This window comes from Varanus komodoensis, unplaced genomic scaffold (assembly GCF_004798865.1).
Source record: "Varanus komodoensis strain SLA01 unplaced genomic scaffold, ASM479886v1 scaffold151, whole genome shotgun sequence".
Lineage (NCBI taxonomy): Eukaryota > Metazoa > Chordata > Lepidosauria > Squamata > Varanidae > Varanus > Varanus komodoensis.
The window spans coordinates 1,661-22,690 of record NW_025335443.1 but is presented as its reverse complement, the minus strand read 5'-3'; the positions used below and the strand labels follow the sequence as shown (position 1 = coordinate 22,690).

The 21,030-nt window shown below is 46.9% G+C and overlaps 1 protein-coding gene across 1 annotated transcript; it reads left to right on the top strand.

Annotated features, from left to right (window-relative positions):
- Window positions 1–7,293: 7,293 nt before the first annotated feature.
- On the top strand, window positions 7,294–17,323 carry LOC123021010 (zinc finger protein 883-like). Its single transcript, XM_044425377.1, has 3 exons — window positions 7,294–7,338; window positions 8,520–8,785; window positions 15,801–17,323. Exons 2-3 carry the CDS (start codon window positions 8,668–8,670, stop codon window positions 17,321–17,323), a joined length of 1,641 nt encoding a protein of 546 aa, XP_044281312.1. The 5' UTR covers window positions 7,294–7,338; window positions 8,520–8,667.
- Window positions 17,324–21,030: the final 3,707 nt, after the last annotated feature.

Genomic DNA, 21,030 nt, shown 5'->3' with positions numbered 1-21,030 from the left:
CTTAGAAGCATTGTTTGGTCTAAAGAGCGATCTGACCTCGATTCTTAACGTTCGAACTCTAGATCGTTCAAAGCTGGAGTCCTGCTGTGCAGCCTGGTTCCTAACAGGCCATGGGCCAGTACCAGCCTGTGGCCCCACGGTTCAGGACCCCTCTTTTATGGGGTCTGGGTCGGGGATGATGAATGGGCGTGTTGCAAGGAACAATACAGACACAAGCAGAACAAGGTAGCCTTAACAACAGAAAGGATGTTGCACAAGGTTACCCAGATATGGGGTGACTGGTGATTAATGACAAGGCAAACAGTAGGTAGAGCCTATGAACAATAACAGATCCCCGCTGTGGGTTTTGATATTCAGGGAGAGAATATTGCACCAGGGCAAGAGAATCTGTTCAGAGCCGCTCCCTTGGCTTATTCTGCAAGAAAATCCATGAACAGTGCAGCCCCGGGGCTGCCTGCTTTTCCGCAGGAGTGTGAAGCGGGTGAAATGTTCTGGTCCCTTTGAGTGGAGGGGAGCAATGGCGCTGCTGCCAGATGTATGAGAAAGGAAAATTACTGTTACTAAGCAGAAGAATGATGGATTACTAAAGACCTTATAAGACCAAAGGCCAGAGTACAGAACTGTGTAAAGATTTGTAAATAAGAAGTAGAAGAAAATAGGTAGATTTAAATTGGTTACCGACAGTGCTTTTTTTGTAAGAAAAAGGGTGCCGGAACTCATGAAATTATTTACCTTTCACACGTAGTCAATCACAGTATACACACCCACACACTTCAGTTGTGTAACGAAGCATAACGGTTGCCACCCGCAGTAAGCTCAGCGCCGACCACACGACCAATCACAAGCCGAGCAGCGCTATCACAACCAGTGTGAAGTACACATGCATCGGATTCGACACACAAGCAGCCTGCATGCACCGTTCTAATGATTCTGCCGCCGACCTGCTACGCTCGACTGGGAGATTCGAATCCATGTGGACCAAACATCAAATTTTCAAAAGTTACTTTTAAAACTTGGAAAATCCATCGAAAAAAGGTGCCGGAACTCTGTTCCGGTGCATTCTATGACAAAAAAAGCACTGGTTACTGATGTCAACAAATAAAGGTGGACTAATAGTATATGGGCTGGTTGATCGAAAGGTCGCCGGTTCGAATCTGCACAACGGGGTGAGTTCCTGTTGCTCTGCCCCAGCTCCTGCCAACCCTGCAGTTCGAAAGCATGCAAATGCAAGTAGATAAAAAGGCACCCCTTCGGTGGGCAGGTACCAGCGCTCCGTGCACTTCGGTGTTTAGTCATGCCAGCCACATGACCACGGAGACTGTCTGCGGACAAAGGCTGGCTCCCTCGGCCAGGAAACGGAGATGAGCACCGGCCCCTAGAGTCAGGCCTGGCTGGACTTAATGTCAAGGGGAAACCTTTCCCTTTAATAGGTAAAGGTTTGTATTTTTTTTTTTTTTGTATTTTTTTAAACTTAATGTTGTAACATTACAACATTAACTTAATGTTGTAAGCCACCCCGAGGCTTCGGCGAATGGGGCGGCATAAAAATGTTTTAATAAATAAATAGATAGATAGATAGATAGATAGTATATGGTACGGCTGAGTTTGGACACAAGAGAAATGGTAGAGGAGTGCTTCTTGCATCAAAGTTCTGGAGAACACAAGAGGGGTGGGGTCGAGGGCACTGGTTAAACCCTTACTTTGGCAGAAGATAGTAGGTAACTGATTGTCTTTTACAGCTGGCCATTCTGTGGAAGGGAGAAGGAGAGAATTAGCTTGGAAGGTTTGTTCTTCCCATCTCATTCTCCCAGGAGTTTTAGGAGATACGTGGTCACCAGGCAAGACTGATGTAAGGTCAAGACGAGCTAGTGAACTTGTAGGAAGTAGTGCGCATGCTTAATAGGTTTATGAATAAAAACTGACACACCTCTCACAGGTAATGGGCTTACTAGCATGAACATGGGACAGATGAGCGGGAGGGGGAACATACCAAGGAGCGGCATGATGGAGGTGGATGGAGAAGATTGTGAACTCTGGGCAACCCAGCCAGTGGGAGAAAAGAGGCAGGGTCTGCGAGCCGGGAAGAGGGAATAAAAGGCAATGTCTTTTGTGACAACAGCGCCCCGCCTCTGTGGTAGGCGCCCACTCTTGCAAGAACGTATTAACTAGTACTGCTTGCTACTTTTCCTCCCGTGTCATCACTGCTTGGAACTTAATTTCATTCCTAACAGATTGTATATTAAAGGACATGCAAAAGCACATAGAAACAGAAACAGAGCGAGTCAGAAGGGGTCTCCCGGGCCATCTAGTCTGACCCCCGGCACTAGCCGGCTCTGCTCACGACATGCCCACCATGTGCATGTCCAGCCTATCCTTGAACACCCGCACCAATGGGGCCTCAACCACCTCCCGTGGAAGCCCATTCCACGCCCTCTGGGTCCTAACTGCCAGGAAGTGCTTCCTGGCTTCCAAATTGAACCTGGGTTCCCTGAGCTTTGCTCTGTTGGAGCGCGTCCTGCCTTCCTCTGCAGGGGAGAACAGGTCTCTGCCCATCTCCATGTGACACCCCCTCATATACCTGTATGCCGCCACCAGATCCCCTCTGAGTCTCCTCTTCTCCAGGCTGAAGAGACCCAGTTCCCTCAGTCTCGCCTCATATGGCATCCCCTGCAAACCGGCCACCAACCTTGTGGCCCTGTGCTGCACTGACTGCAACCTGGCTATATCCTTCCTGTAATGAGGGGCCCAAAACTGAGCACAATACTCCAGTTGTGGGCGCACCAGAGTCATACAGAGTGGTGGTAATACCTCTCTTGATCTAGAAGCCACACTTCTGGCTATGCAACCGAGGGTGGCGTTCGCCCTCTTGACCACCGCATCACACTGCTGGCTCATGTTTGGCCTGCAGTCAACCAGCACCCCGAGGTCCCTTTCATAAGTGCTGCTCTCCAGCCACTTGTCCCCTAACCTGTACTTATGACACCCATTCCTATGGCCCAAGTGCAAGACCTTGCACTTATCCACATTGAACGCCCTCCTGTTGACTCCTGCCCACTTCCAACTTTTTCCCCACACCTCTTTGGCTTCTCTGGTCAGTGCTGGCAGGAGCCTGACAGTCCACTCCTCTCCAGGCCACTGGACAGCTTTGGCCACGTGCTCAAAGGAGGCCAGGAAGGCCTCGGCGTCAGACTGCCGTTGTGTCTGCCATGGCTATCCTGTCCGAAGTGAGGCCCCACAGGGTCTCAGGAACTCCTGCCCTTGAGTTCCCCAGCTTTCCTGTGGCCCCTTCAGCAGCTCCGCTCCGGCCTCTGGCATGGGTGTTGAGGATTCTGGGTGCTCCTTCCCAGGTCCAGAATGATTCGCCACGGGGTCTCCTCCTACCTCTTGCTTTAGTTCAAGAGCACAGAGGGTGTCTGTCTGGAGGAGGGCCTTCTCCGCAGTGGCGCCCAGACTATGGAATGTGTTCCCCAGAGAAGTTTGCTGGCGCCGTTATAATTCTTTCCAGCGCCAGGTAAAGACCTTTTTATTCGATCATTTAATGTTTTTAGACGTTTTAGGATTTTATTGTTCCCCTTTTTAGTCGCATTTTCTGTAGTGATGTGTTTTATATTGTTTTAATATAGTACTTTTATATTTATTGTATTTTTATATAGTGGTTAAGAGCACGGGACTGGGACTCAGAGGATCTGGGTTCAAGTCCCCGCTCAGCCATGGAGCCAACTGGGTGACTTTGGGCCAGTCACAGACTCTCGGCCCAACCTACCTCACAGGGTTGTTTTTGCGGGAATGAGATGGAGGAGGAGAATGATGTAAGCTGCCTTGAGCCCTTTGTAGGAAAAAGGCAGGATATAAATCGAAAAATAAATAAAATAAAATAAATAAATTTCTTGTAAGCCATCCTGAGTGCTTGAAGCAACAGGAGGTGGTATAAACGCATGTAATACATAATAAATCTTTCTCTGCGGTGGCGCCTAAGTTATGGAATGCGCTCCCCAGAGAGGTCCGCCTGGCGCCGTCGTTATTTGCTTTTCGGCGCCAGGCGAAGACCTTTTTATTTAAGCAGCATTTTAACTGTTAGTATTATTTGATCTTATCTGGCCAGGGCGGCTTATTTTATATTGTATTTTTTGGATTTTTAATGTTTATATTTATTGTAATTTATATTATAATTACTTTTATTTATTGTTGTAAGCCGCCCCGAGGCTTCGGCGAATGGGGCGGCATAAAAATGTTTTAATAAATAAATAATAGTCCAGTGGCTGCAAGGCTCTGCTTCTCCATCAGCTTCTCCCCAGCTTGACAGGGTGGTCCTGATGCAAGCTAAGCCCTTGCTGGAACCCTTGCTCACAAACTCCTTTTCCCCAGAAATTCAGGAGGGAGAGTCAAGGGCATCTGAAACTCTGATTACAAGGCTAACTTCTCTTCCACTCTTCCTAATTACTCACACAGGAACAGGCAATAAAGGTTTAAAGCCTCTTATTCTAAACAACTTCAAAGGAACGCAGGCAATGAATAATGCAGGAGCTGTTAATGGCAGTTCCAAGCAGTTGCCCCCTCCTTTCTGACCTATCCCAGATTTATGAGCGCCCCTCCGGGCTAGATAAGCTCCTCTGTCTCCTTCTTTGGCTTTGCCGCTCTTCTAATTGGCTCAAAGCCAAGTCTTCTCCTCAGCTGGGCATTCTCCATGGCAACGCCTCTGAGTCATTAGGCAGGACATTTCTGAAGGTCTTCAACAGCTTATCCCAGAGTAGCCCCTGGGGATATTCCCACTTTATGCAGATTTGGGCAGGAGGTGGGTGGATTTTGCCATGTGAACATCCGGAAGTGGTAGGTGAGGGTAGGGCTTTTATCACCTGAAAAAGCATCTTTACAAGAAGACAAGAAACGAAATCCCAAGAAAATAGATATAAAGGCATAACCATGAGTTTAAGTGGACTCCGGGGGATGGTGGAGGACAGGAAGGCCTGGGGGAATGTTGTTCATGGTGTCGTGATGGTGATGGGTCGGACACGACTTTGCGACTAACAACAACATCCTTTCCAAAGACAGCAATCTATTTCACTCTTCATTTAGCAGAAATACCCTCCTCCCTATGCTCCTGTGTCACACCAATCCGAATTAAGGCTCGGAATCAGTTTCTTGTCAGGGCAAACAGGTTTATTTACAATTGAATGCATGGATCCATGGGTGCCTAAAATAGGAACACCTCATGTTAATTTCCATAGGGTTCTATAGAATATACAAAAGGGCAGTGAATACAATACACAGAAAGGTGATTGGATACTTTGACCTGGATAGGAAAGTGACTGGATACACATCACAACACTATAAAGAAAAGTTACATTTCACTCTAATTAGATGCCTTTGACAAGCCTTCTAAACTAAAGTTATCTTGAACAGGCTGGCCAAGTTACCTACACAAAAAGGTTACATGTGTGAACTTACAGGGTTAGGGAGGCACTTTGGCAAGCCTATAAAACACAGAGATTACACTTTGACAGTTACCCATTAATAGAGTGTGGTCATCTGGTCTTCACCACCCGACACCGAGGCCTCTTTTGATGTGTTTATGGCAAGGCAGTGAGGTGGGACGGTACGAATTGCTTTTCTGAGTACACCTGCAAGTAACCTTCTGGCAAGATTTCCATAGCAATAAATGGTTAATGAAAGCGGGGGAAGATATTTCCAAGGAAAGTCCTCCTATTCCCTTTTGCAGTTCCTGCTCAAGAGTGATTGATGCAGTGGAAAGAAATTTACAGTATCATCTCATGCATGAATGTTCAGTAGTAGATTTCTGGGCAGTGTAGTAACTGGAGTACATTTTACCAACTTAGGCTGTGGTCTTCTCCAATGAGGATGGACCTTGCCTCCATTATCTAGTCTACTGTAATGCCTGGCAAGCTGGTACAGAAACTTCAGCTGGTGCAGAATGCAGCTCCCCCAGCATTAATGGGGGTCAGTCAAGGAACTCTTGCAACACCTATACTGTTTCACTGCCCCGATTACTGCTGTGTTTCCGAGCCAAATTTAAAGTGCTGTTTTTGACCTTTGCCGCTGTGAGCAGTGGATTTACCTCTCCACGGCAGAGTTTGTTGAAAAATCAACACCAGACAGCGCGACTCCAAGCAGCACTAGTTTATTGAATACATTTTGCAATGTATTTTGCCCAAGCAAGTAGGCGCCCCAAGCATAGCTCGCCATTCCTTTTTATTCCCTATCCCAATCCGTAAGAAGCCTCCCCTCTTTCCCCTCTGGCTGGGTAAAAAGGGTTTAGTCTTTCCCTCTGCCTACTTCATACAGTTTCTGTCTCATCCCATGATATACATCTACATACATTGCATGTGCATTATAATTAGCCTACAGTCTATTCAAAGTGTGTAAGTTAATATTCATCAAGCCTGCATGCTTATAACTACAAGTTCACTAGTTCACTAAACTACTGGGAAGATGGGATAGGAAGTAGCACACTTCCTTTCAAGCCAGTTGTCTTTTTCTCCCCCTCCCCCCCTCAAACAGGCATCATGGCTTGACTAATGGTTCTTTTGTTTCTCAGTCACTGCATTACCTTTTTTCTCTTTCAAGTTCAGTTGTCCCTTTGTGAGTACAGAATCTGAAACTTATTCTTAATTTATCCCAAATTCCTTCTTCACTGAGTAACAATTCTGCATTGTTTTACATAGTCGCCTCAGTTTGAGATCAAATTTTGTGAAGGACCAATATCAGCCTGCTTGCATTTTAAGATCAGCAAATATGACCCTTCTCAATTGTCCACCTGCCTCATCTACCAGAGATCTCCTGTGGCCATGAGGACTAGTAGCCTTAGATTGCCACCTCCTCCATGAATTTGCCCAGTCTCCTTTTACAACTGTCCAAATGGCTAGTCCTCACCGTATCACGTGGAAAAGAATCCCCTAATCTAACCATGTACAGAGTGAAGAAGTCCTTCCTTTGATTTGTCCTAAATCCCCCACCATTCCGAGGTGACCCCTTTTGGTTCTAGTATCATGAAAGCATTTCAAAAAGTCCATTTCTCCACACCAGGCATTATTTTAGCTCCCCCAGCTTGTCCTGCCTTCCTGGCCACCCTCCTTGGGTCATGGTCCAAGACTCCCACCGTCTTTCCAAGCTGGAAGGTGATGGAAACTTTCCATTAAATGTCTTTTGCGGTTGTATCCAGACACTTAGGAGTTAAGGCGTCCAAGCGCTCGCTGCTAGAGAGGCAAAAAGCTCAAGCTGGGTGGGTGGGGGGGGGCACAAAGTGCCGCTCCTTCCTGCTTTCTCGTGGGCTTGGGGGAGTGGGGAGAGAAGCAGGATTTTGCATCGCCTGCAGGGAGGGAGGTGAGTTGGAAGGAGCCTTAGGACAAAGGGAAAATGGAGTCCGGGGAAAGAAAGAGACAGCGGGGGGTGGGGGGGGGGCGTGCAAAGCACAATATAGGCGTGTGTGTGAGTGAAAGAGAAGAAATGCATGTAAGTAATTTAAGCTCCTTTAGCACAGATGAGCGAAAACCACGGAAATCAGAATTCCCATACCTTGCATCCAGTGTTGTCAGACGGCCGGGGTGCATATGTGAAAAAAGAGCAGCGACCTAGATTTGGCGGGGTTCTTCCTTCCCTGATTAGCACTTAAGCTGATTTTGCTCTGCAGGGATCTTCAGGTGAAGGTTTTGAAGGCACGGGAACAAACTGTCCCTGGCTACGGATTGCGGATCACACCGCTGTTAGAAGGGCAGCAATGCAGACTGGCTCAAAAGTTGGCATCCTGAAACCCCTTGGCCAGCTTTTCAAGTGCGCTTGGTGCAGTCAGTGCCTTTGATCTGCCGGAGCGTTCTCGTCACGCAGATGTCTTCCCTGTATTTCTGATGCTTGTGTGAAGCAAGCTCCTCAAGGCGGAGATACATAATTTGATAATATTTAGTTGTGCGAACGATTGTTTAAAATCCTGGATTTTGAGCTGAGCAGTGAGCTGGCTGGTAGGATCTCCTTCTATGAAGAATGATTCCAGGTGGTTTTAAAAAGCCCCTTTCTTTTTAGGTTTCATGACTGAATAAGAGCTGGAACCCAGATCTTCCCATTCCTATGCTCTAATACCCATACATTACAGCCAGAACACTTCTATCTCTGCCCACAAACAAATTATCTGTTTGCTTATTGTTTAATGTATATCTTACATTATCACCAAAAATAGACGCAAGCCAGCTAAGTACAATTTCTTATCTTCCCGATATTTTTGTCCTCCCTTCCTTTTCCTCTTGTGCCTTGTCTTTTAGATTGTACACCTCAGGGCAGCGACTGTCTGATTATTAACCTTTGTAAACTGGCCAGGGACCCTTCCTAAACTGAAGAGCTGGGTTAAAATACCATAAAGGCACAATTCTTTGCCTCTTAAAGCAGCTCCAGGATTTAGCCTTCGCATGTTTGTCCAGCTATGCATTTTTTATCTAAACATGCCTGGGATTGTGTCCAGAATAAATTGGAAATAAAATAAACTCTTTAGAGACCATATTCTGTCCCCCACACAGGTGGTAAAGATGATGTGAATGAGATCATGGAGCAGACCATTTCCTTCGCCCTACAACTTAAAGGAGGCAGAAGCGGACCTGATGAAAAACTTCAAAAACTTTGAAGAGCCCAGGGTAAAGCTACCTGTCAAATCAGAGAGACACGGAAATGAGTCAAAAGGAACGACTGTGGAAGACCTGTGCGAGAGATGGAGGTCTTTTGGATGCAGCTGTTTTTGAAGCTGAGGATCAGTGTGTGAACACTCACCAAACCAAAGCTCACCAAGGTGAGAGACATTCCACTTAGGTTAAGGGGAGGGATGATAGCACTCTTCAAGTACTTGAAAGGCTGCCACAAAGAGGAAGGCCAGGATCTTTTCTTGATCGTCCCAGAGTGCAGGGCGTGGAATAACGGGCTCAAGTGACAGGAAGGCAGATTCCGGCTAAATATCAGGAAAAAAATGCCTGACTGTTAGAGTAGTATAGCAGTGGAGCCCGTGACCTAGGAAGGTGGTGGGCTCTCCCACCCAGGAAACATTCAAGAGGCATCTGGACAGCCATCTGTCAGAGATGCCTAAACTTGTGGTCCTGCATGGAGTTGGACTATTATTAATTTTATTTATTTATTTGGAGAACTTATATGCCGCCCCATTCACATAAGCCTCGAGGCGGCTTCCAAACCATAAATAAATACAGTCTATACCATTACATAAAATATTGGAGACATCCTGGCAAAAAATTGTTAAAATCAATAAATAAAATCAACAATTAAAATAACGTTTAAATAAAAAGGGCTTAGCCTGGCGCTGAAAAGCAAATAACGACAGTGCCAGGCGGATCTCTGAGGAGCGCATTCCATAGGTGGGGCGCCACCGCAGAGAAGGCCCTCCTCCGGGTACTTTGCCTCCTAATGTCTTTCATGGAGGGCTCCTAGAGAAGGACCTCTGCTGCCAATCTCAAGGGGTGGGAGGGCACATACGGACGTAAGCGCTCCTTTAGGTAACCAGGTCCCAAGCCGTTAAGGGCTTTGTAGGTGATAACCAGCACCTTGAATTGGACCTGGACTTCAGTGGGAGCCAGTGAAGCTGATGGAGGACTGGAGTCATGTGAGCACAACGCCCAGTCCCCGTCAGCAACCTGGCAGCTCTATTTTGCACCATCTGAAGTATCCGGACCGTCTTCAAGGGCAGCCCCACATAGAGCGCATTACAGAATTCAAGTCGGGAAGTTACCAATGCTTGTGTCACTGTCGCCAGGCAATCGTTCTCCAGGTAGGGACACAGCTGATGGATCAGCCGAAGCTGAAGGAAAGCGCTCCTCGCCACTGCTGTTACTTGAGCTTCCAATGATAGCTCTGGGCCGAGGAGCACTCCCAAGCTGTGGACCCTGTCCTTAAGAGGGAGTGCAACCCCATTCAGGACAAGGTCATGGTCCCCCACCCTGAAGCCCGGCCTGCCTACCAACAGGACCTCCATCTTGTCTGGAATGAGCTTCAGTTTATTAGCCCTCATCCAGCCCATTACCTTGACCAGGCACCGGTTCAGTACAGCCACTGCCTCACCTGGATTGGTGGAGAACGAGAGGAAGAGCTGGGTATCATCAGCGTACTGATGGATCCGCAGTCCACACCTCCTGATGACCTCTCCCAGTGGTTTCATGTAGATGTTAAATAGCATGGGGGACAAAATGGACCCCTGGAAGACTCCATGGCATAGCTGCCATGGCACAGAGCCATAGTCCCCCAGCACCACCTTCTGGAATCGGCCATTGAGATAGGAGCGGAACCACTGCAAAGCAGTGCCTCCGACCCCCAATCCCGCTAGCCTATCCAGAAGGGTACCATGGCCAATGGTATTGAAAGCCACTGAGAGGTCCAGGAGGACCAACAGGGACGCACTCCCCCTGTCTCTCACCCTGCACAGGTCATCGTACAGGGCGACCAAGGCAGATTCAGTACCATGCCTGGGTCTGAAGCTGGACTGAAAAGGGTCAGATAATCAGTCTCATCCAAGAGTGCTTGGAGTTGTCCCGCCACCACCCGCTCCAACACCTTGCCCAGAAATGGGATGTTGGCCACCGGTCTATAATTGGTGGCCATCTCTGGATCCAGGGATGCCTTCTTTAGGACAGGCCGGACTACTGCCTCCTTTAAAGGGGCAGGTACCCGGCCATCCCTCAGAGAGGCGTTGACAACCTCCAGGATCCAGGCCCCTATCCCGTGCTTGGCTTTGTTAAGTAGCCAAGATGGGCAAGGGTCCAATAAGCAGGTGGTGGGACGTACTTGTCCAAGCACCTTGTCCACGTCATCAGGCTGCAATAACTGAAACTCATCCATCAATTTTGGACCAGACGGCAATATTGGCACCTCCCCTAAAGGCTCTGAGTCACTAGTAGAGTCCAGCTGGTGACGAATCTGAGTGATTTTCTCCTTAAAAATGCTTGGCAAAGTTGTCACAGCAGGCCGTCGAGCGCGGTACAGGGTCTTTCTTAGGGCCAGGATGAACCAGCCCTTGTACCACCTGAAAGAGCTCTGCTGGACGACATTGTGAGGAGGCAATGGAAGCGGAGAAGAATTTCTTTTTCGCCGCCCTCACCGCCACAGCATAGGTTCGATAATGAGCTCTCAAGTGTGTTTGGTCAGATTCATCCCGTGATTTCCTACACCTACACTCTAGACATCTCCCAACCCACTTCATTGCCCGTAATTCAGGTGTGTACCAGGGGGATGAACAGGCTCTGCCTGGCAGGAGAGGACGCTTAGGAGCGATCGTGTCAACAGCCCTGGTCATCTCCCTGTTCCATAGTTCGACCAGAGCCTCGACAGGAGCAACAGCCTTGTCAACCGGAAATTCCCCCAGGGCCTTCAGGAATCCATCCGGATCCATCCGGCTCCGGGGGCAGACCCACACAATCGGGTCCGCACCCTTACAGAGGGAGAGGCCGCTCTCGAGCTCAAACCTCACGAGGAAGTGATCTGACCATGACAGGGGTGTCAGACACAAGTTCCTCACCCTCAGACCACCCTCTTCCTGCCCCGTCGAGAAAACCAGGTCCAGAGTGTGTCCACATTCATGGGTCGGGCCGGTGACATGTTGAGACAGCCCCATGGCCGTCATGGAGGCCATGAAGTCCTGAGCCGCCCTGATCAGAACCGTCTCAGTGTGGAGATTGAAGTCCCCCAGGACCAGCATCCTGGGAGTCTTCAACACCAGGTCTGAGATGATCTCCGTCAGCTCAGGCAGTGTCGTGAGGTGTCTCACGCTTCAATTAACTCACACAGCAGGCCGTATATCAGCTAAAAACTTTTATTACTACTCACTACAAGATTTACAATGTAACTGATAAGCTCCACTAACGAGCTCCCTACCGGCTACAGTTGCTGCTTCTTTCTGAGCTCTCTTCGAAAGCATCATGTGGTGTCAAACCTTCCCATCTCGTCTTTCCGCCCGAGGGTGTGACAGACCCCTGTCCCTTTGTCGTAACTGGGTCTGTCGTGTTAAGGCTCTCCTATTTTGGGCAAGTGCCAAACTTTCTGCCATGTCTTCTTGCCCTCCTGAGCTCTGTTCAGCAGTTTGAGAGCTAGGAGCCGGCGGGGGGGGGGGGGGGGCAGTTTCCTCAGGCAGCCCAGAGCTGGAATCAGAGTAAGCTACTCTCTCAGACGCTTCCCCATCAGTCTGTGGGGGGGTTGTATGCTCAGGGGCCGAGGAATGATGTGGTAGAGAGGTTTCTTGCTCAGTAGCCTGAGAGCCAGGCTGTATATGGGCTGTCTGAGCACTGGTTCTCAAATAAAAGTCTCCTTGATGTCCATTTGTAGAGTCGTCTCTTGGGTTGTTGGAAAAGAGTGTTTGCTATGACCATCGTCTTCTCTTGATAAAATTCTACCAGCCTGTGCCCTGCTTCATTTTGTACTCCAAGCCAAACTTGCCTGTTATTCTGGTTATCTTTTGGCTTCCTACTTTAGCATTCCAATCCCCCATGATGATAAGGACATCATTTTTTGGTGTTAATTCTAGAAGGTGTTATAGGCCTTCATAGATTCGGTCAACTTCAGCCTCTTTAGCACCAGTGGTTGGTGCATAGACTTGGACTACTGTGATGTTGAATGGTTTGCCTTGGATTCGAACTGAGATCATTCGGTCATTTTGGAGATTGTATCCCAGTACTGCTTTTCCCACTCTTTTATTGAGTATGAAGGCTGCTCCATTTCTTCTGAGGGATTCTTGCCCACAGTAGTATACCTGATGGTCATCTGAATTAAACTCACCCATTAATGTCCATTTTAGTTCACTGATTCCTAAGATGTCGTTGTTCAGTCTTGTCATCTCTTTTTTTCACCACGTCCAGCTTGCCTTGATTCATGGATCTTACATTCCATGTTCCTACGGAGTATAGATCTTTGCAGCATCGGACTCTCCTTTCACCACCAGATACATCCGCAACTGAGTGTCCTTTCGGCTTTGACCCAGTCGCTTCACTCTTTCTGGCGCTACTAGTACTAGCCCTCCGCTCTTCCCCAGTAGCATATTGGACACCTTCTGACCTGAGGGGCTCATCTTCCGGCATCACATCTTTTTGCCTTTTGGTACTGTCCATGGGGTTTTAATGGCAAAAATACTGGAATGGGTTGCCATTTCCTTCTCCAGTGGATCACGTTTTGTCAGAGCTCTCTGCTATGACCTGTCCGTCTTGGGTGGCTCGGCAAGGCATAGCTCATAACTTCATTGAGCTGTACAAGCCCCTTCGCTACAACAAGGCAGTGATCCATGAAGGAGTGACCCATTCTTAGGTTTATAGATTTCCACAACACAAAAGGAAAAGGCATGATGAGGGAGGAGGAAAACAAGCAAACTGGCAGTATGATTGAATTGGATGGGAGAACAAAGGTAATCTCGTCAGAATCCCTTCCGGTGCAGAAACTCTGCAGTAGTTGTGTCCCTGGTAAGGTGGCCATCCAGCCTTGGAAGGTCTCCGTGAATGTGAGCTGACGTTCGGCTGTATTGGCCCAGGAGACCTTCGGCGGGTATTGAGCTACAGCCAGCTAGTTGTCTCTTCTATTTATTTTATTTAGCCTACCTTTTTTCACAAATGGTATTCAAGGCAGCTAAGAATAGGCAAAAAGAGTCACGTTAGCATTCATTCATTGTCGAAAACCCATGTTTAGTTATTTATTTGTTAGATTTTTATCTTGCCTTTTTTCTTTTCTTTTTTCTTTTAAGAACTCCAAGCAGCTTACATGATTCTGCTCCTCCTGCTCTCAATCTTATCCCCACAACAACAACCCTGTGAGGTAGGTTGGTCTGTGACTGGCCCTAAACCACCCAGTTGGCTCCATGGCTGAGCGGGGACAGAACCGGATCACCTTAGTCCCAATACCATGCTCTTAACTACTGTGCCACACTGGCTCCCTACCTGTTTACACATGTTAGTGTAAAAAAGCAAAAGGGAGCCCTCTGGTTAATGATACAGGATAAAAATCCAATAAATAAAATAAGTAAAAGTAATAAAATATCAGATCTCCAGATCTCTTCACCAGCCAGGACACCCCCCGCCCCCGCTTCTCCCTTGCCACCAAATATGCAGTCAGTAGAACTGTTCTCTCAGGCATCCATTTGGCTGTATATGAAGGAGGTTTCACCAGGTCCTGAGTTTTTCTTAACATTGATTATTTAAAATTGTCAGATGTATGTGTGTCTCTGTGCACTGTCTGTTTGTTTGTATGTAGATGTTTTCTGTGTAGAATGCATTGTTTAAAGTTTTAAGAACTGCCTGAAGAGCTTCAGATCTGGGGTGGTACAGAAATGAAAGAAACAAAATGACACAACATGAACGGCACAGTGCATACAGCTTGTGTGTGTGATCAGTATCTGGAATATGCAAGCCCCACACAGGGGTTGCTGTGTTGTGTGAACCTGGTGAACATGGGTTATATCACGCTCTTCCCAGAGTTACATGAGTGTTAAATAACCCACAGTGAGCTGTGCCGAGTTGTCTGAACTGAGTCATTCTGACTTCACTATCAAGTCTGTTTTTCCTTTTTATTTAAACATTTTAAAACTGTTGAAAATGGTTTAAAAAGTTCCCCTTTATTTAAACATTCTGATTCAGAGTGGGAGGCGCCACAGTAGAACAAGGAAGGCCAGAAGGGGAGGGGTGTAAGTTCATCAGCCCAGTAATTGGTCATCAAGCCAAAGGAGCAGACCAATTGAGTAATGCCTGGTGTTCCCACTGTTTGGCCCACAAGCAGCACAAACCTCCCTGAGGGTGGAACCAGCCCCATTGGGAGAGTAAGGGAAGAGGAGGAGGAAGATTCAGTTTGGAGCTAACTCCTCCAGTCCAAGAGATCACTACTATAATAGATGCAACTTGTTAGCAAGCTTTTCATTTTGATATGCTGGAAAAGGAAAAGGTGAAGTGTGCTACAAGCAGCACCATCGTTCAGTAATAAAACATGGGAGGACATCGTATCCCTCTGTAAGTACTTCAAAAGCTTTCACAAAGAGGAAGGTCAAGATCTCTTCTCGCTCATCCCAGAGTGTAGGATATAGAATAATCAAGTCAAGCTGTGACTATTCAGCTTCAGGCTAGATATCAGGAAAAGCTTCTTCACTGTCAGAGCAATGTGACAGTGGAACCAGCTGCCTAGAGAGGTGGTGGGCTCTCCCACACTGGAGACATTCAAGGGGAAACTGGACAGCCATCAGCAGGGGTGGTGTAACTTGGTGTCCTGCACCAGCAGGGCATTGGACCCAATGGCCTTCTTGGCCTTCTCCAACTCTATTATTCTATGATTCACATGTAGAAGGTCTTGGGTTTATTCTTTGACTTCTCCAACAAAATGGGAGTTCAAGTAGCAGGGCAAAGATGCACTTCTATCAGGAGCTGCAAAGAAGATGTCCCTGATAGATTAGAGGAACAGAACAGACCCAGATCCCCAATCTGGCCCTCCTGCCACCCCTAGATAGCCACATCCCTTCCTCTGCTCTCCCCACTTCCCCCAACCTCTTCCTGCTTGGTGGTTTCCTGGCATTGCTGGTTCCCCACACCCCAAGAAATGCATCACTCAGTGCTTTCTTACTGATAGGAAAATCATTTAGCTAAAGAATGGGGGCATTCTTGATATTTTGGTTATGCCCCTTTTGATTTCTGTCCCATCCACCACTGGAATGCAGCCTCTAAAAGCTTCTCTAAAATGGAATTCTGCTGTTGGGCACAAAGAGGTTCAGCTCTCCTGAGATGGATGGACTGATTGCCTGACAAGGTGGCTTAACATGTTCACTTTAAAAACTCTTCTTATCCCATCAGGCAAAGGGTATACGACAGAGAATGAAGATGGTCATTTGTGTGCAGCTTCCACAGAAGGGGAACTCTATGAGTTCAACAGAACAACTGAAGGGAGTATCTCCCAAAGTCCTGAACAGACGGGCATTGTTGAACGTTCCCAAGGAACAAGGAGGCAACAGAAAACCTGCTTAGAGAAGAGCACAGGTAAATCCATTCCTCATTGGGAATGTGAAATCACAGACCAGGAGGGAATTCAAGAAGCTCAGAGACAAGAAGCATTGAATGAATGGGAGGTCTCCTCTGGACTGGCTGCATGTGGACAAGTCCAAATCAAGGAGAAACTATATCAGTGCCTATACTGTGGGAAATTCTTTAATGCCCACTTTAAGCTTATTAGGCATCACAGAATCCACACAGGAGAGAAACCATATAAATGCTTGGATTGTGGCAAAAGCTTTGACCAGAAAGGAAACCTTATTGCACATGCAAGAATCCACACAGGAGAAAAACCATATGCATGTTCTGATTGTGGGAAAAGCTTCAGCCACAAAGGAAGCTTGGTTTTGCATGTGAGGATCCACACAGGAGAGAAACCATACAAATGCCCAGATTGCGGGAAAAGTTTTAGTCGGTCAGGGTCCCTAAAAGAACATGAGAAGACCCACACAGGAGAGAGACCATACACTTGTTTAGACTGTGGGAGAAGCTTCCGAAAAATCTCTGAGCTTACAACACATCACAGGTTTCATACAGGTGAGAAGCCATATAAATGCTCAGGCTGTGAAAAATCTTTCAGTACAAGCTCTAATCTTATTGCCCATCAGAGAACTCATACAGGGGAGAAACCATATAAATGTTCTGACTGTGGGAAAAGATTCAGTCAGGCTGGAAACCTTAAGGAACATGAGAGAACCCACACTGGGGAGAAACCATACAAATGCCCAGAATGTGGGAAAAGCTTCAGACAAATTTCTTATTTTATTAAGCATCACCAAATGCACCTTGCGGTTGAGGGAATGCATGTGGAAGAGAAACCATATAAATGCTCTGATTGTGGGAAAGGTTTTAGTGAGAAAGCAAGCCTTGGAAGACATCAGAGAATTCACACAGGAGAAAAACCATTTAAATGCTTAGACTGTGGGAAAAGCTTCTGTCTAAAATCAAACCTTGTTGTTCATTTGAGAATCCACACTGGAGAGAAACCCTATAAATGTTCAGACTGTGGGAAAAGCTTCAATCAGACCTCAAGCCTTCATAATCATGAGAGAACCCACAAAGGGGAGGAACCATATAAATGCTTAGATTGTGGGAAAAGCTTCAACAGACCATCACAACTTAAGGCACATGAAAGAACCCACACTGGAGAGAAACCATATCAGTGCTCAGAGTGTGGAAAAGGCTTCATTTACAACCATCACCTCGTTAGACACCAGAGAAATCACACAGGAGAGAAACCATACAAATGTCTGAAGTGTGGAAAAGGATTTAGTCTCAAGTCAACCCTTATAAAACATCAAGGGATCCACACAGAAGGAGAAACATAGAAATGTTTCAGGTAGGCTTTATGCCTTACAAATATGTGGGAATCCATACAGGTGTCAGAAATCAAATTCAGGGCAGGCCTTGAATGAGAATCTTGAGGATTGTCAGGCGGTGTAGATCTGCCCTGTGCAGCAAAAGGATTGGACTAGATGTACATTTGGGCAAATTCAGGAGGTGCCACTTTAAGTTCCTAATCAAGATAGAGAAGGAAGGTAAGACTTCATTTCTGTGAAGCACAAAGGATCATTCCTTCTATTTCCAGGCTGTGAGCATTGCTGCTTCTGCAGGCAAAATAACACTTGCAAGAAGGATGTATGAGCAGATCTGGGGCAAATACCAAGGTTTTCAGAAATACAAACAAAAAAAAATCTTTAGGGGGAAAAATCAATCCCTAAAACAAATCACTGAGGACTGAGCATGCTCAGTGGGCAGGGAAACCCAAGGAGGGGGTTGACCAAAAACTGGGGAGGAAAGGGGCATAATATCCTGAAGAGCAGCACTCTACTGCGGCATTTTGTTTTCTATTCTACTTGTTTTATCAATTTTGATTTTTTGAGCACTTTGAGCATCATTTGTTTGGTAGCTTAAAAAAAAAAAGAATTATCTGTATTGTATATTAAGCAAATTGAGGGCACAATTGATCACAAGTTTAGAAAGATAAAAAGGTCTACAACTCCCAGCATGCCCTGGCCAGAGCAATAGAAACATAGAAACTGGGTGGGTCAGAAGGGGTCTCCCGGGCCATCTAGTCTGACCCCCGGCTCCAGCCAGCTCTGGTCAATATCATTGCATTTCACAGGAATCAGCTATGCTAACTGGAGCATGCTGGGAGTTGCCAGTCCTTTTTTCTCTCTAAGCTTGCATAGGACTGCACTTTAAAGCATCTCTCTAAATTCTATTTTGAATTTGATAACCTACACATCCTATCTGTATGGTCTGGCTAACACACAGGTGTGGCACCTCAGGGCCATGGGCAAATCCAACTCTCCAGGGCCTTCTGGAGTCCCCTAGGAAGCCACATCCCTTCTCTTGGTCCCACCTCCTTTCCCTCACCACCATCTGTTTGGTGGTTTCCTGGATTTTGTTCAGTTTTTCCCCCATTCTAAAAGGCTGAAATTGGTTACTCACTGAACTAACAAGCTGTAGCTTTTTAACCACACACAACCCATAGTTTGTTTTCTCAGCTGGGTTCAAACAACATCCTAATCCATCTGTATAGCTCCATCTCCTAGAGTTTATCTGTGCATTATCATTTTCCCATGGGTTTGAGTTTTGGGTAGTTTTTGTTTGTTTTAGTATTGTTTCATCCACTATTGAAATGGAATAACTACAACTGCTTTCACTCATCACTCCCTTGTTTTGCCTCCTTTCCCTGTTCCCTTTCTATCTGTTCTCTCCTACATTCCCAATGTTTAGACTGCATGATCCTTGGGGCAGTGACTCATGTGTGTTGTTTTTATTTTTTTACCACAATTATTATCAAGAAGACACCCACCTTATTGCTTTTATGGCACAGCATGAGCCAAGTGATCGCTATTCAGAGCTGAAGGAGGAGTCCTGCTGCGGAAGGAAAAGCTTGTTTGCCTTCCCTTCTGAAACGCAGCAGCTCTCTCCATGTCCCACAGAATACAAACAGGTGAAAGGGATTAGACCAGCCTGTTAACTTCCAGGCCCCATGGAGATGGGGCTGTAGCTAACGGGCAGAGGATTTGCTTGCTCCCAGAAGGACTAGACAAAACTGCCTGAAAATACGGAGAACTGTGCCATTCTGTGGTGACTAAATCGGAATAGATTGTGGGTCCTCAAACTACGGCCCACATGACAGATCTGGCCTTGGCCTTCCATTTTGCCCGCACCACCATTTGCCACCCCCGCGCGCGCTTGCTGCACAGGCAGGGAGATGGTCTCCGAGCGAGCAGGCTGCCTCCTGTATGTGCAGGTGCGCTTGGAGATGGACTCTGAGCAAGCAAGCTGCCACCTCCTGCCTCCCGTATGCGCATGCTCGCCGCTACCTCACAGCGCAGGATGGGGAGGTGGTGGCTCGCTCGCTCGGAGATGGTTTCGGACTCACCGAGAGATCTCCGAGCAAGCGAGCGAGCCACCACCGCACGTGCCCGATGCTGCCTCACACACCCGACGGCACCTCATGGGCCCATGCCCCCAGGCACCCCCACCTCACCGGCCCACGACAGTCACTGCAGCCTTTCAACTGGCCCCTATTCAAAAAGTTTGAGGACCCCTGGAATAGATGGACCTACCTGACTCTCAAGACAGTTCCTAGGCTCTTATGCTTCTATTCAATGTTCGAGATTTCACTTATACAGCTTTCGATACTTCCAACCCCAAATATGTGAACAAGTGCCCCTTCCCGTATCAGTCTGCCTGCATGGTGAGATTTTTTTTTTTGCCAAAGCACTCCCTCACATGGTCTCCTTTCCCGCAACAAGATGGAAGAGCATTTCAGCAGTGGCATCCTGGCGACAGAACTTTCTCCCTAAAGTAGTTTGGTGGGGAAATCTACTTTCTTCTTGACTCCAGCTGAAAAAGATGCTTTTAACTGTTTAGGCATTTTAATCTGTTGCAAGATTTTTTAAAATGTGTTTGTGTGTTTTTTTTACTCACTCTTACTGTATTTTCATTATTATTTAGTGTACAGTACACAGCCCTGAAAGCCATATAGAAAAAGGGCAGAGTGAACCATTTTAAATAAATGATCTCAGGAGGTTAGGCAAATACCCAGCAAACTGGTGATAATAGGAAAAGGGTTTGCCCAGTGTTAGTCCTACTTTGATTGGGTTTGCACGGCAAGGCAGCTTACTGTGCTTTAATTTACCCACGATTAGCTGTAGGGCCACATATGAGCCGTGTGCAACTGTTTTGAACATGCAAACTCTGATCAGTGCGACTGAGAGTTGTGATATGTTGTGTAAACCTGCCCGTCATGGGCTGAGGATTAAACAACCCATACTGAACCCAATTATCAATTGAGGGTTAAGTGTGGGCTGTTTAACCATTAATTAACCCATGATGGTTGGATTTGCACACCACACCAGAACATGTAATTGCCCTCATTGGAAGTCGCATATTCAAAAAGGCAGTAGGTTAAGGAAGGACCCTAACATGCGAATCAGCCATTAAAGTTGCGAACAGCACAGTACTGAGGATGGGGATAGGAGCAACCCATATTCTAAGACATGGGGTTGCCACCGAACACTCTCTTGGTTTCATCTAGGGCTGGGAAGCAGCAAATAATGCAGAAATTTCTCTGTTTGAGCTTCAAAATGAGAAAAGGTGGAAACAGTGGATTCCTCATGTGAATATTGAGGAAAGCATGCAAGTTCGGGGAAATTTTGTTGGCTGTGTCTGGGAAGAAAATAAATGACTTTTCCCATTCTGCCTCGGTGTTATCTGTGTTGTTCTACCTATTCCTATCACCTGGCAGAAGGAAAGTCCCTGCAGGGGCTGAGGAATATGCTTTTGCCTAAAACGTTCTCCAGTTTTACCTGCAGTGGAGAGAATAACAAGTAACTACCATTTGGTAAACACAAACTGGAGTCAGAAGCAAAGCATCCAAAAGGTGACCTCATCACACCCACACTGTCTTCCCCTCACACGACTAGAATAAGCCCCAAAAATGCAATTTGCTGCCCCTGTTATAGTACTCCCAAAGGCTTGGTCGAGACGGGGCCCTGCCTGAAGGTGGAGGCAG